Source organism: Folsomia candida, unplaced genomic scaffold (assembly GCF_002217175.1).
Source record: "Folsomia candida strain VU population unplaced genomic scaffold, ASM221717v1 Fcan01_Sc001, whole genome shotgun sequence".
In the NCBI taxonomy this organism is placed as follows: domain Eukaryota; kingdom Metazoa; phylum Arthropoda; class Collembola; order Entomobryomorpha; family Isotomidae; genus Folsomia; species Folsomia candida.
This window is the reverse complement of record NW_019091193.1, coordinates 14,741,069-14,754,965: the sequence shown is the minus strand read 5'-3', so window position 1 is coordinate 14,754,965 and position 13,897 is coordinate 14,741,069. Positions and strand designations below refer to the sequence as shown.

The following is a 13,897-nucleotide window of genomic DNA, read 5'->3' as shown; positions in this document are numbered from 1 at the left end:
TCAATGTAGAAAAACTGTGCTTTGATTGCAGTGATATCACTTTATGCAACGATAATGATAGATCGCAATTTTACTGTGTACAATTATTTAAAAAGTAGTTTAAATAGCAAATATTAAAAATGGAAATGGAAATGATGATAAGCATTTGATAACATTTACAATTAACATTTGTGCAAACAAAGCTTTTTGCAATGTATTTGTTGGGACTCTATTGCATATAAATACACACGCTTGTATGCCGTGCAGTCTGCCTCTGCGAATATGACGACTGTTCCTGTTCCTCAGTTTAAACAAGGAGAGACATTAAATCCCCTATCATTATACGGTGTAAAGTTTTCCATACCTATAAACTTGATCTCATTGGTTAGAACAACGCATGTGTCCTTCACGAGTATAGCGTATTATGACCAACCGTGAGACTTTCGCCATCAGCGTGGGTCATTTTCGTCCAAGTTTTATGGTTCGTTCGGACCAAATTGATTAAGATTTGATTTTCTCTCGCCCAACCAAGTTGACTAGCGAGCAGCAGTGGTTAATAGTAGTGGGCAGATGATTTTACAACACTTTTCACCCTACACAACAAATAGAGACATTCAATAAGCATTTCTCGGTAGTCCAAAATGTAATCATTAGGAAAATCTCATTACTAGTTAATTGAAATTAGGATTACGTTGAGTTTTATATTTCAAACTACAATTAAATTACGAAATGATGTGTCGATTTGAGGATCATGAAAACGAGTCCTGGCTTAATTACGTAATTGGCGAGTGTTTTTAGGGAACATTATGCGCATGCATACCGCACCAATGAATTTGATGGACAAATTCCATTCCAAATCTATTGGTACATAATGGGAGATTATATGTATAGCTCGAGCTAATTTTTGACGAATAAAGGATATGGCCAACATTCTGTGGCAAGTGCACGAAATGATATGACAGTGATATATCCTCCCATTAAACTAAACTATTTATCTCTACTTTTTTCATCGCTCGTTCCTAATTCTCTCCAGTCTCACTAACTCAACACACTTTTGCCTTTCTTTGCTTAGTTTGGTTTGGTTAAGCGAGCTTGTGGTGATGAGATGTGATGTGTGTGTGTTTGATGTGATAGGATTCTGTTGACTAAAATCGGTAAACTGATGAAAAGGATGAGTCAGTTAATATCATGTTCATTTGTAGACTTGATGATCATCATGGATGTAATACAATCCTGAGGCATTAATGGATGAAAAGTGTATATATCATTAAAAGCCATTTTTCATGTTTGCTTGCGAGGTTTGATGTTGAATTAGTTGGAGTTTGTGGCGTGTGAGTGCAAATAAAGGAGAAAGGAAATCTCTCAAGTTCAAACAGGATTTGTCGGAAATAAAAATATTTGCGCTTACTCATTGATATTGAGAGTCGGCGGAACTCTCATGATGAGCAGTTATTGATATCTTGTTACTAATCATCATCACAGTGATATGTCAGCAATCTGGAGATGTGTGTAATAGGCAAGAAATTGTAGATTCTGTTGCCTGAATTGTCTTTTTTGCTTTTCAAGCTGTGGCGATGGTGCGATATGGTAGGATTTGCTGGGCTTAACGCCTTGATATTTCATCATTCTATACAAAGTGAATGTTTAACATTTGAATCTTGTCCCAACTTTTATTTCGTTACTGCTTTACAAGTACAATTATAGCTCTAAAAATCTCACATTATGATAAATTTAGCAATTAGTCAGGAGAAAATGGTCTTCATGTACGTAGCATCACCCGTCATCAGCTTATTCACTTCACCCCTTGTACCTAATTCCTCACCTCACCTTTGCTATTCACTCCCAGTGTGTCATCCCATCATCTTTATTATAATACGATTCTCGAATTACAAAAGCGTATGAGCAGAATTTAAAGTTTTTGTCACTTGAAGTGACGTTTTCTCACGATGTGAAAAGTACACATAAAACCCACATGCAGAGCATTCCAGTATTATAAATTTTGTCCCTCGCTCTTGTCTCTGATTCCAATTGACGGTACAATCATAGAATCCCACGCTAATTGTCTCATTTTGTGTAAAGAGGGTAGATTTTCAAAATGCAAGGTATCTGCTCTACTGCTTATGTAGTGAGAATCTACCGTTGCAAAAATACATAAAATAAAATTTCATCGTTACACTATAATGGCTGTTGAACTATAATATTCAGCGCATATTAAACGCGCATGAATATTATGATCATTCTCATTTCTCAAATAAATGCAGGTACATCATTAACCCTTAATGTTGGAGTCATTTCAGGAAAGGAAATTCAAGTTGCTGGCGTTTAAATTTAGAACCCATTTGCATTAATTGTTTCAATGTTTCATGGTTGGGAAACGCAATTAAATCTGTTGAAAAAGTTTTGAGATATTCTGTCCACCGTCGCGTCGAAACCTTTCCATCCAACCTTTAAATATTGTATCTGGGATCATAATTAAGGGCTATTAGTTTTTAGGTTTATATTCTGGCTTGACTTATTTAGCTACAGTAGTGGTGCTGCATATGTACGCGTATATGTTGGATGATGGGCAGCGGAGGAAATCATCATCGTCGTCGACTAGCCTTTCTTGATGTCTTCTTGAGTGAATCATATCATCCTCCTAATAATATAATACAATGGAATATAGGCACAAACAGCAGCACGTCGTATACATACATATACAAGATCCAAGCGCAGATATTATATTTTGTGCATGAAAATGAGGATGAAACTTTAGATGTGCTCACAAATAATCATACAATATGTATATTATTTTGTTGCATTGCATCTCAACCCACGAATTAGAATCGTGATGCGATGATGCTGTATATATACTGTACACACAGGCAATAATAATAACAATAATGATAATAGTATGAGGTGGGATGTGTCGTTAGTTTTAATGTCTAATGTGTCCAACTTGATGTTGGCGCAACTTAATGACGTTAAGTTGGATTCAAGCTGAACCAGACCAAAATTGTACACACGAAGAATTTTTAGCTGGTTGCGTTGAGAGGAGGAGGATGAGGAATCTTTGAGTTGGTAAATCTGCCTCTCAAGGGTATAATATTACACTAATCCACATTATTAAATGTAATTCTCATTCACATTATATTTTTATGCTCATATTCATGTCCCCTCGCTCTCTTCTGGCCTCTGCTCAATATGTATGCAATGTTGTTGTCGAATCACAAAGTCACAAAATGGTTGCATCCACACACGGACCTGACGTCTAAAGTAGTGTTATTAAGAAACTATAATTTCTCTCGCCACCATCCCGGCCCCCATTTTCACTGACGGGCCATGTACCTCCTGTGCTATACGTACGTCGTTGGATTTTTTAATTCGTGCGCTGTAATTTTTATGTTTCCTGTACGTATGTATCTTGTAAAAAGCGAGATGGTCTTATCTGCTCCTATCCATTGTTTGGCTTGCTGCTATCACCATATCACATCGTGGTGGAATTATATCGTATTTATACGAGTGTGTTTGCTAACTAGTTGCATGGGGTACAACTTGGCGGATAAATAGGCTGCGGCTTAATTATCTAATAGTCGGCCTATAGACGTCTCGCACTTCTCTCTCTCTGCAGAGACCAATCGGCTTTCTTTCTCTAATCTTTAATAATCTTTATGTGCAGTTCGTTGAATAAGCTTATTATTACACTTTTTAAACCTCTTTGCCCTCCAATTCAAGAGACAACATGGTAGTTAAGCATGTACGTAGATAGATAGAGATGGATTGCTTTAATTGATGCTAATGCATGAAATAATACAATGGGTTACATATGAAATCAAGGAAATGGTGTCTTCGTCTTCTTCTGGTGTGCTCATTTCAACAATCATTTGAATACATAATCTGGAATTTAAATGATGCTTAATTTATAATTGCAGAATATAATTTCTCGAGATGGCATTCCAGGAAGAATATAGTAGTGCATGCACACGTATAATGAAAATTCTTATCCAACGGTTCGTTACCCCATCATTATAATTATAATCCACCAATACCGTGATACCTGTGAGCATCATTTAGTAAGGATTCTTTTGTCGAAGACGAATAATCATCAAGGAATATTGTTTTTCTCAATCCGTAGATTCACTCACGAGTCAGACGTTGTTTAGCGGTTAAAAATGTTAAAGCCAATCGTATTAACTTCATTATGGTAATGATTGTGGTCATACACATATTGTTGTTAAATCGGGTTAATTTTAAATCTAAATCTATTATTGGTCGTGAGTCACCACGAGCTGTCTGCGTGGCTTTGAAATAAATGTACAGATTTATTTAAGCAAAGACACCGTTTCAGAATCATACCACTGATGCTATATAATTAGTGAACTTGCACATTAATAAGGTTTTTGTGGTTCATTATGACTATGAGTAACGGAATTTAAGAGCTCATGATATGTTCAAATGTCACGTATGATTAATATTTATGTATCTCACTGACTCTTTATAATACTGTTTGCTGATAATAATTAATGTGCTTACCGAGAGCGATCAGCTTTAATTTGTCAGATAGACAAGCTTATTTTAGAAATCAAATTGGCTGTAAGACTGAAGGCTACATTGCCACATATCTACATATGTATGTAAATCCAGACAACTAAACCTGCCTGTCTACCATCTTTATATCGAGCTTTATATAAAAAAATTGGTGACTATTTTAGGAAAATACTAATTCTACATGTATTAATTGTTTAAATCACAAATTGATATCAGTGGTGAAAGTACTACTTCCCTCCAACCCTATATTGGCCTATCTATTTTTCTTAGGGATGGTAATAATAGTAACCAATTCTACAGTGTTGAATTATGGAGACATTTTAATGTCATAAAGGGAACGTACGCAAGATGAGGTATAAAGGATCACAATACATCTTCAGATAAGTAGCTCAGTTTGTGAGCAATTACTCAACAACCTCCCCTCTAATATAAAACAAATTAACCTTTTTCGTGGTCTAATCACGATTTTCCGTGTGCAGGACCCGCATCGCACCCAAATCATTCTTTTTCAAATCAGCAGAGTCTTGAGGCATCGTCCTCCGCACATCATTGCATTATTTCTAAAATTCCTTAACCAGGACGCAATTAATTTGTCTGACATTTAAAATATTATTCCCATTGTTGTCTTGTGGGCTTTGGAATGTCGTAACAATATATTTAATTGTAAATTTAAATGATTCATCATCTTATTACTTGTAATTGTAAGTATATTGAGCACACTCATATTGTTGCATGAGTTGATTTTGTTGATAGTTGATGGGGTTGGATCACCACTCGAAAGTTAACTAGCGTCAATAGATGTGCTTTAATTTGGATCGAGATTAATTGGTTCGCTGGTCAGTAACGCCCATTCAATTTTATTTTTCGTATGAACTCGCATGATCGAGGTGATTGGATCGAATAATATTAGTACTAAGCGTATTACACATAAATAAGTATGTGCATGTGCTTGGAGGGAATACGGCTATAATACAAGTGCATTGATCTCGTTTCTGTGTGCAACGAATATTTTTGTGGATAAGGAGTGTGGCTGTCATAATTAAACCACATAATGCAACTGAAGTAAGTCTATATCGAAAATGTTTAATTCACCTCCTCTTTTTCATCAAGTTGCAATTTGCATATTAATGAACAAGTAAATATGAATTTATTGTGGCAATCAATAATACGTTGGTTTTTATATTTATCAACCGTGTGGGTCTGCCCTAATAGAAATTGAGGACTTGACTATGTAATAACATTCCTATTTATTTCTGTTGGCTACACATAGAATTCGAAACCATGAGCTTTTACCAAAAGCTTTATTCTGTTCTACCGTTCAACAATTATTTGCTCCAACCAAGTGTACATTGCATCCACAAAGAAATGCCATTTAACATTGAACATGAAATGATGATTGTAATGAGAAATCGTAAAAGATTTTTATAACTATTTTCCAGCTCGAAGAGTTGGTTGAAAGTGGAAGCATATTCGTTCCAAGCCTTCTTTTTACGATCTTTGTTTTTGACATTAATTTTACTCGCAGGTACACACACGTACATATATTGAAAATGTATTGCCTGTTGGATGAGGCACTTTGTACGGAATGAGGAGGCAGGCATTTCAATATCTGCATCAACCTCACGAAAATCCAGATATTACAATTGTTTAGGAGTGGATTGGTGGAAAGTTGGAGCTGTCGAGAGTGAATTAGATCCTATTTTGTGGAGAAAAGGGCAGGTGGAGATCACATTATTATTACGGCCTTTCTGGAATAATGTAGCACACGAACGGTCTTACACCAAACCAAACCAATAAACTTTCTGCCCTAAGATTGCTTATGTACGAGTATGTCTGGTTTTGCTCAAGACCAGGCGAGCAGCGAGCTGCTTGGTTAAACATTAAAGTTAAACTGTTTCCAGCGATGGACAAATTACGTATACGAATTTTTCGGATTTTCATTACCTTCCAAATTATCGTTTTTTATGTAACTTACTAACTTTCGATCTGCTCATGTTCTTTCTTTATTATTTATGCATCACAATTATTATGCACGAATACCAGTAATGCCTACTTTTCAACGCCTATTGCTACGCTTATGTAAATATCATTTTTACTCGTATTAATTTTATATGGCGGTTATTAACCTTTAAAATTCATAAAATTTCGATTGATTTTTGTGTTCAATAACCTCAAGTCCACTTAAAAACTTGGCTTAGTAATTAATGCCATTTATTTGACAAACTGCATATTTCATATACACATGTCATTGAGAGATTGTGACAAGAGTGGCAAAAAATAAGAATTTTATGTCTATTGACTTTTTTCAGGCAACATTGTATTTTTTATAATTATTCGAAACAATGAGTTATGGGCGCTGGCAAGAGAGTCGCTTAATTTGTTTAAGCAGCAATGGTGGCAAAATCACCGGATGCAATGTTTACGGTATGCTTGCATAGAGTGTCTGAAATCCACATTGCACACACACACAGCACATTCAAGATCTGTCTGCTCCTGCTGAGGATGAGTCCATTTGTCCACCAATCAAGAAATATAATGGGTTGGTGATGATCATTATTAGTTGCTGTTTTTTATTGTGAATTGCTGGTTGACGTGTGATTTAATATTGTCTAAACCAAAGACAAATGTGGTTTATTCAAAGTGACAAAGACTGATGGCTCAAGCATATCCACCCTCCTCCCAAATCTTAGGAGAAAATGAGAGGGTTTTGTTCTGTCTGCTAAAAGGCTGCGGATAAGTACGCTGACATAACGTACATTTTCTTAACTCTTCGCCTAATGAGAGAACCAACTACACCTGCCTTGAAGATTTCTCTCCTCTCTCCCTCTCGACGCCTTTTCTCTCCTTTCTTGATTTGGATTTACTTTGTTATCAAAAGTCCTCCTAATCCTTCAATTGGATGCATTACATTGTTCATCAGTTTTAGTGAGGCAACTAAAGCTGAGGAGAAGGGGGAGAAATTACTTGTATCAAACAAACCTCCCTCGGATTTTTTATCTGCGCACAAACACCACCCCATACTCTTTACGATAGTAACAAGACAAGGTGCTTGACACCTGTGAATAATTTGCTTATTAATTCAACGCACACCTTTATTTCCTTTCTGAAATATGTATCTCTATAAAACACTAACAACTAATACAAAAAGGATAATAATGCTTGTAATTTATTTTAAATGTTTATGTGCCAACTCCAATATCATTATAGCTGTCCATGCATGCGCTCGCTCGTCGTCGCCCCACTCAGGGCCTGAGTATCAAGCTTTCATAAAAATTCCCTCAGCCAAACCAATCATTGCCAAGCATTTTGTTGTAAAACTGACTGCAACAAGCCGATATTAACGAATGGACAGTGCGACTCAATACGAATTATGACGCCGGATCGTAAATTGTAATGTAACAAATACTAATATGTAATAATATAATGTGGAGGGAGATATTGTGCATATGGAGACTGGGTTGGAATAAAAAGTTAATTGGATAGGATTTACTTGGATCGTTGCATCCATCTCTAAACTTATTCACTCGAATTGTTCAGCCTGCTTGCGGTAGTGGAGGCTGAGGCACGATGATTTTTTCCCATCATCTCTGTCACAGGGTGAGTAATGTGTTTTCGATAAAAGATGTTGGATTATTAGTATTCACGAAAATGATAGCTATGGGGAAACAGTGAGGGATTGGATAGGGTGGCGTAACCACTTATTGGGCGTGAGTGTTGGATCCGAGAGGCGGACTAAATCAGCTTCTGAAACTCTAACCGGAAAAGTTGCCATCGTCGATTCAATAAATTGAGTAGCTAATGATTAGATCATCGAGTTAGCAGTGATTCTACGTGCATCGGATCATCGCATTGTGTGTTGTACATATCGTGGATGTGGGGGATCTGACCAATTTATTCGATTTAAATAACTATGCAAAGAAGCTCTACACTTTAATGGAATTTACTACATGCTTGAATGAATCTCATTAAAATATGAATCAACTTTTTTCCACTAATTAATTATCTTGAGACCAATATTTGATTAGTCTTTGTTAATGCAGAACCATATTATTACAGGGCGAAGGGGACGTGCGTATGTGTATATTTAAATATAGTAAATGCATGTATAGTGAATGGATCCAAACAAATGACCAACCTGTTGTGCTGCGTTGGTGTGTACTCATTTTGACTTATTTGGTTAATGTCTGTTTGGTATAGTGTGGAATTTGAGTGGTGGTTAATAGCTCAACAAAAAATTCATTTATTGTAATTGGGATTTTGATTAATTATTATTTTGGTGGAACAATAATGACGGGGTGGAACGCTCGTTTTATGTTCTTTCACAATCTGAAGAATTGAGGGACCAAGTAATTCGTTCTTTCTTTTTATTAATGCTCATTGTTTGTTATACTCACACTCAGGATCAGTATAGCATTTGGGATTTGACTCCGCTCGGCTTTCTTGTACGTATCGACGATGATGATGATGATGACGGCAAACTATCATAAACTCTGACCAGGCCATGTTTAATAATGATTACGCTCAGATCACAGTGAATGAGTGAAGTGCTGGCAATATTACTGGAGGCAACAATATTTTATACGACATTTTCTCATTAGGCAACCCTTAAACCACTATGAACTCAATCCTCTTGTGACTTCAAAGAGGAAAACATGTCCATAACTTGTGAGAAATGCAGTTTATTTATAATTCGATAAAATTTGTGCTTATTGAGCCAGTCCTTTAATGTAAATTTTAATGCATAGATAGATTCCACTAACAAATCAAGCGGAATGAAAACAGGTAATTCAACTCTTCGCAAGACGAATTGCCCATGAGCAATTCGGTTATTGAATGCATAGACGTTGATTACAAGCATTTATAGAATAGGAGAATCGATTGGAATCTATATAAATATATGCGATGATGATATCGGCATGCTGCCACCTTTATTGGGGGCCCTCTATATACAGATATGTAAATACATGTCATAGATTAACGAGGGATTCGATTCTAGCACAAATGCAGCAAATTAGCATTTTCTATGCATATATAAACTATAAATCTAATTATTATTACCGGAATGGACAATTTAAAAAAGTGATATTTTTGATAATTTATCAGTCATTAATCTCTCTTGGTTGAAATATTTTTTGCTTTCCGCTGACATTTCTCAAATTAACACAAGCGAGAGGGATTTTTTTCCCTAATCTACAACATATCAGTGTAGAAATTAAAACTACGTTTTATACACCTCACTTCATTTCCCCAACATGTTTGAAAGTTTGAAGGCAACAGTTCTCTATAACGAATATTTCTCCGACACGCAATCCATCGCACCTTGCAACTAAGCAATACTACTTGCGAGTACGTAACCATATTATGCGTAAATAATATCATGATCCTGTGTTCTTTCGTGCCTTGTAATGGATTACACATGCAAGTGTCCAGATATCCCACAATTTGTTTATCTCACTCAATTTATTGTCCAACAAGAATTATATGTTCTCGAGTCACTTAATTAGAAATCGTTTCCAACGATTCTCTGGCTGAACATGTATGATTTTCTAATTAATACTCTTCTCGGGCAACTTTTCCCTTGTACCTGATTTATTGGAAATATGTGCTGCGACAGATAATTAACCAGTTGTTTCATTTTGTGATTCTAGTTGTACGAGCTGAGCGATGACATGAAGAGGAAAGAGTTTTTGGACGATCTGTTTTCGTTCATGCAGAAACGAGGTAAGAGAATACCCAATTAATTAACGTCTAATTACTAATTCCCTTTTCTGGTCGCAAAAAGCCCCACAATATGTCACGTAGCAGTCATGAAGATATTGTCACCCTAATCCTACGGGCATTGGTTTGATAAGCATATTTTAAAAGTTTCTACTACAATATTTAGTGTTGATTATAGTTCAAAGTGTGCACACGAGCTTAAAGCACCCAGCATATGAATATTCTACAAAGGCACATATTTAGTACGAGCAAGGGCTTGTGATGTCTTGAGGATTAGAAGGATTCAAACTATGTAGATGTATCATCAATGGGTTTACTTGGTTTGGTGTATGTAAATATGGTACAATATTTAATATTATGGAAGGGCATGGGTTGGTTGATTACTATTACATACGTTCCAGTTACAGTATTCAATCTTATGTCCATGTGTGTTTAAAAACCAATGACGATTCTTATGTGCACTGCACAATGGGCAAATGCTCACAGGTTTGGTAGAAAAATTAAAGGGCTTTAATTGCATACATATATTCACCCCGTATAATATTTTTATAGATAATTTTGGCATAACTTTTTACTAAATATTGTTGAAAATGCATGTCCTTATTGTTCAGGCCATACTTTCGGTCCTAATCGACATGTTGCTAATTATTTTATCATTATTTTATCATTTTTGTTTTATCATATGGGGCCAAATACAAATTTAAGCGCCCCCGTGATTGAAAATATGTACAAATATTTTGTGTACGATGCTCTGGAAGAATTTCTGCCAAAATTTGAGTCCATTTGCCCATTGTGTGCTGATGTTTGGAAGGGAAGACAGTTGCGTTTCCTTGTTACAGGGGAAGGACATAGGACAGGAACGAGTGTGTTGCTTACTAGATCAACTTGAAAAATCTAGAGTATTAGCGAACGCGTTAAATCCGGGTGTGCATGCTTCGTTAACATAAACCGTAGATTAAGTGCATATTGGTTGGTTCGGATTTTTGAAAATGTGCATTGAATGGTGTGCGAGTTGATGGTCCTGGCAGATATAAAGGGTTCCCCTCTCTCCCATTTTATTTATAACTTTTTCATAGTGCATTAAAACAGGAGGGGACAACATTACATGGAAATCGTCTTGAAGAAATCTGTAAATTCACGGACCTCAGAACGATCCCTGAGCAACGATGAGTACAAACGTACATCTGAAAGTTTGGTGGAGTGGTCTAAAATTAGTCAGCCCTGCTGTTCCGTACCGTTGTCGAGTAGGACCCTTTTGCCCGTGGTAATACAGGCAATATGATGATCGTATTCAAGATTGAACAAATATTTAACCTCTCCCAGCCGCTCAATATCGGATAAATCCAATCAAGCCACATTTTCCAACTTTTTCCCCTTCTTCATCACACCCCTCACTTATTGCAACCGGGTTAATTTTAAACTGGATCAAGTAAACTGTTGAATTTTGTTTTTATTATCCTGAAAGTTTCATTCAACCCTCGCGGCGTGTATATTTTATTTAGGCAACGTGTGGTATGCGAGTTGGTTTAACCAGCATACGCTTTGCTTTATGATGAATCCCAATTTTATGATTCGGACATTAAAGTGACGCGTTCGGTGTTCTCTATTTGACACTTAACCTCGCTGCTGATTCTCTCATAACCTGACACACTACTGCTGCCGTCAAATGGAAACAAATATTTTTGACAGGTTTTACATAGCTTGTAACAGCTCAAATAGTACGAAGGTTGTCATAATTCAAAGGGTTTAAATATTTAAGGACTCGATTTTTTTAAATTTCATCTGCAGTACCAATATCAGAATTTATGGGATTCCTTCATATTCACACATGAATGCATTGCAACAATAAATAGATAAACATATACCTTGTAGGGTGTCAAAAAGCACGTGTGGACTCGAAGGGGGTCTCAGAAAACGGTGAGGAGAACACGGTGTAAAAGTAGGATGAAGTCACTAATTCGTGTCTACCTTCCTTCCTACAATCTACGATGCTTGATACCGCAGACTGCTCGTTGTTCGTGCTGAGCTACTTGTTGAGCTACTGTAAATAGAGTCCGGTGGTACATATGCCCCTCGATCTTCATTCATAAAACCGAATAATAGAAGCAAGAGCACCTTGCTATGTACCTTATTGTGAGAACTTTTTTCTGCTCTTGAAACAAAAATATTCATTTAAATAATATACAATTTTGAAAGTTTGCAAATTTTCTGTTGAGCTAACACATCTACTTCGGTGCTCTCACCGATATGCAATAGCATTAGTAAACAGGGAAACTGCGTACAAAGAAACGAACGGTTTAATAGATCTGGGGAAAAGAAATTCAATTTTCTGGTAGATGGTTGTGCAAGTGAACAAATTTTGGGGGAGGATTTCTCAGGTTTGGTTAGATAGCGCGTGCTCTATAATTCCAGGTCGGTCTTGAGCAATGAGCACTATAGTTTTTATTGTGGTTAGCCCGATCGGGATTCGTTTTTGATTGGTTGCTTGGTGGGAGTTCCTCCAGCCTTTGTGTATGTCCAATTTTATTCAATCTCTGATCCACCTATCTTGACTTGAGGCGAAATTGAGGCAACATGCGACTTGATGGCCCAGATTGTAGTATTTTTTATTAACATGGCTGACTAGTCAAGTACAGTGTACTTGGTACACTACAAAACGATGCAGTACCTCTACTTCTCACTTACGTTGTTATAGTATGCTCAATGTTTGTTTGTAAACGTTGTGCACCGGAGTCAACCGTTTTTTGCTGGCATTTTGGTGCAGATATGTGTCTGTGGTACGCACTATTTTTGTACTTTAAGGAAAAAATATTTGAAAAAGCTACACTTATTTTCTTACCTACTTTTGCCGTGTATGTATTGAGTCGTTGCCTATCCATAAAATTGTAGGGGTAGGCTCTGTGTTACTCTATTGTTGTACATACTACATACGACAACTTTTTAATACTTTTTAGTGCACAGATATTTCATTGGAGAATTAGTGCATATATCCCAGTTTCTTTTAGTTCCTTGCTTCTCACATCGGTAATAAAGAAATATTTAATATATTTTCATATATTAAACAAACTTAAATATTAGTGTTTAGGAATGAATTAAAAACAATGCAAGAATGCGAAGGTTGTTGGTGATTAGTAGACCTACATATTTGTTATCCACGGTTGGTGGTATCCTATCTATCCATCGGCAAAGCTCGGTTTTACGCTTTTTCCGATGCAATAAAGACCGTATTTTCCAAATAATGATTTCCGGTCCAGATTCCTCACGAAAGAGTAACATTGATCAGATGTCTTTGACACGTCTCTCGTTCTCGTCTTTCTCGTAAGAAAATCCAGTAGTAGCAGTGGTCCAGACTTGGGTAGGAAATTATTAGTTGGTGGCAGCAACCGGGGAGATTTTTGGCTCCTTGGATTAAGGATTATGAGACCGAGTAATGTAAGTAATGGCCACATAGGGCGATGGTGCTGGATTCAAAGTGACCCTTGGCTCTCCTCTCTCTCTCTCGCACCACCGAATGAAACAAGCAACTGCCTTCTCTTATTTTAAGTGAAATGTAATGCAATCTAAAGATTCATTACCATGTAGTCCCCAGCATGCACAAGAAAGGTCTGTTGGCGAGATTATAAGAAGGGAATTAAGGGTACATATCGAAACGTAGTTGGTGAGTGTTTTTTAC

At 36.5% G+C, this 13,897-nt stretch overlaps 1 protein-coding gene across 3 annotated transcripts in view; it reads left to right on the top strand.

The window, feature by feature from the left end:
• Nucleotides 1-13,897, top strand: part of LOC110854527 (protein dead ringer) — a 51,251-nt gene that overhangs the window by 20,253 nt on the left and 17,101 nt on the right. For all 3 annotated transcript variants that reach the window (XM_035854122.1, XM_035854120.1, XM_022102981.2), the window contains one exon: nt 10,155-10,227. In XM_035854122.1, the coding sequence (XP_035710015.1) occupies nt 10,155-10,227 (73 nt within the window). The remainder of the gene's footprint in view (nt 1-10,154; nt 10,228-13,897) is intronic.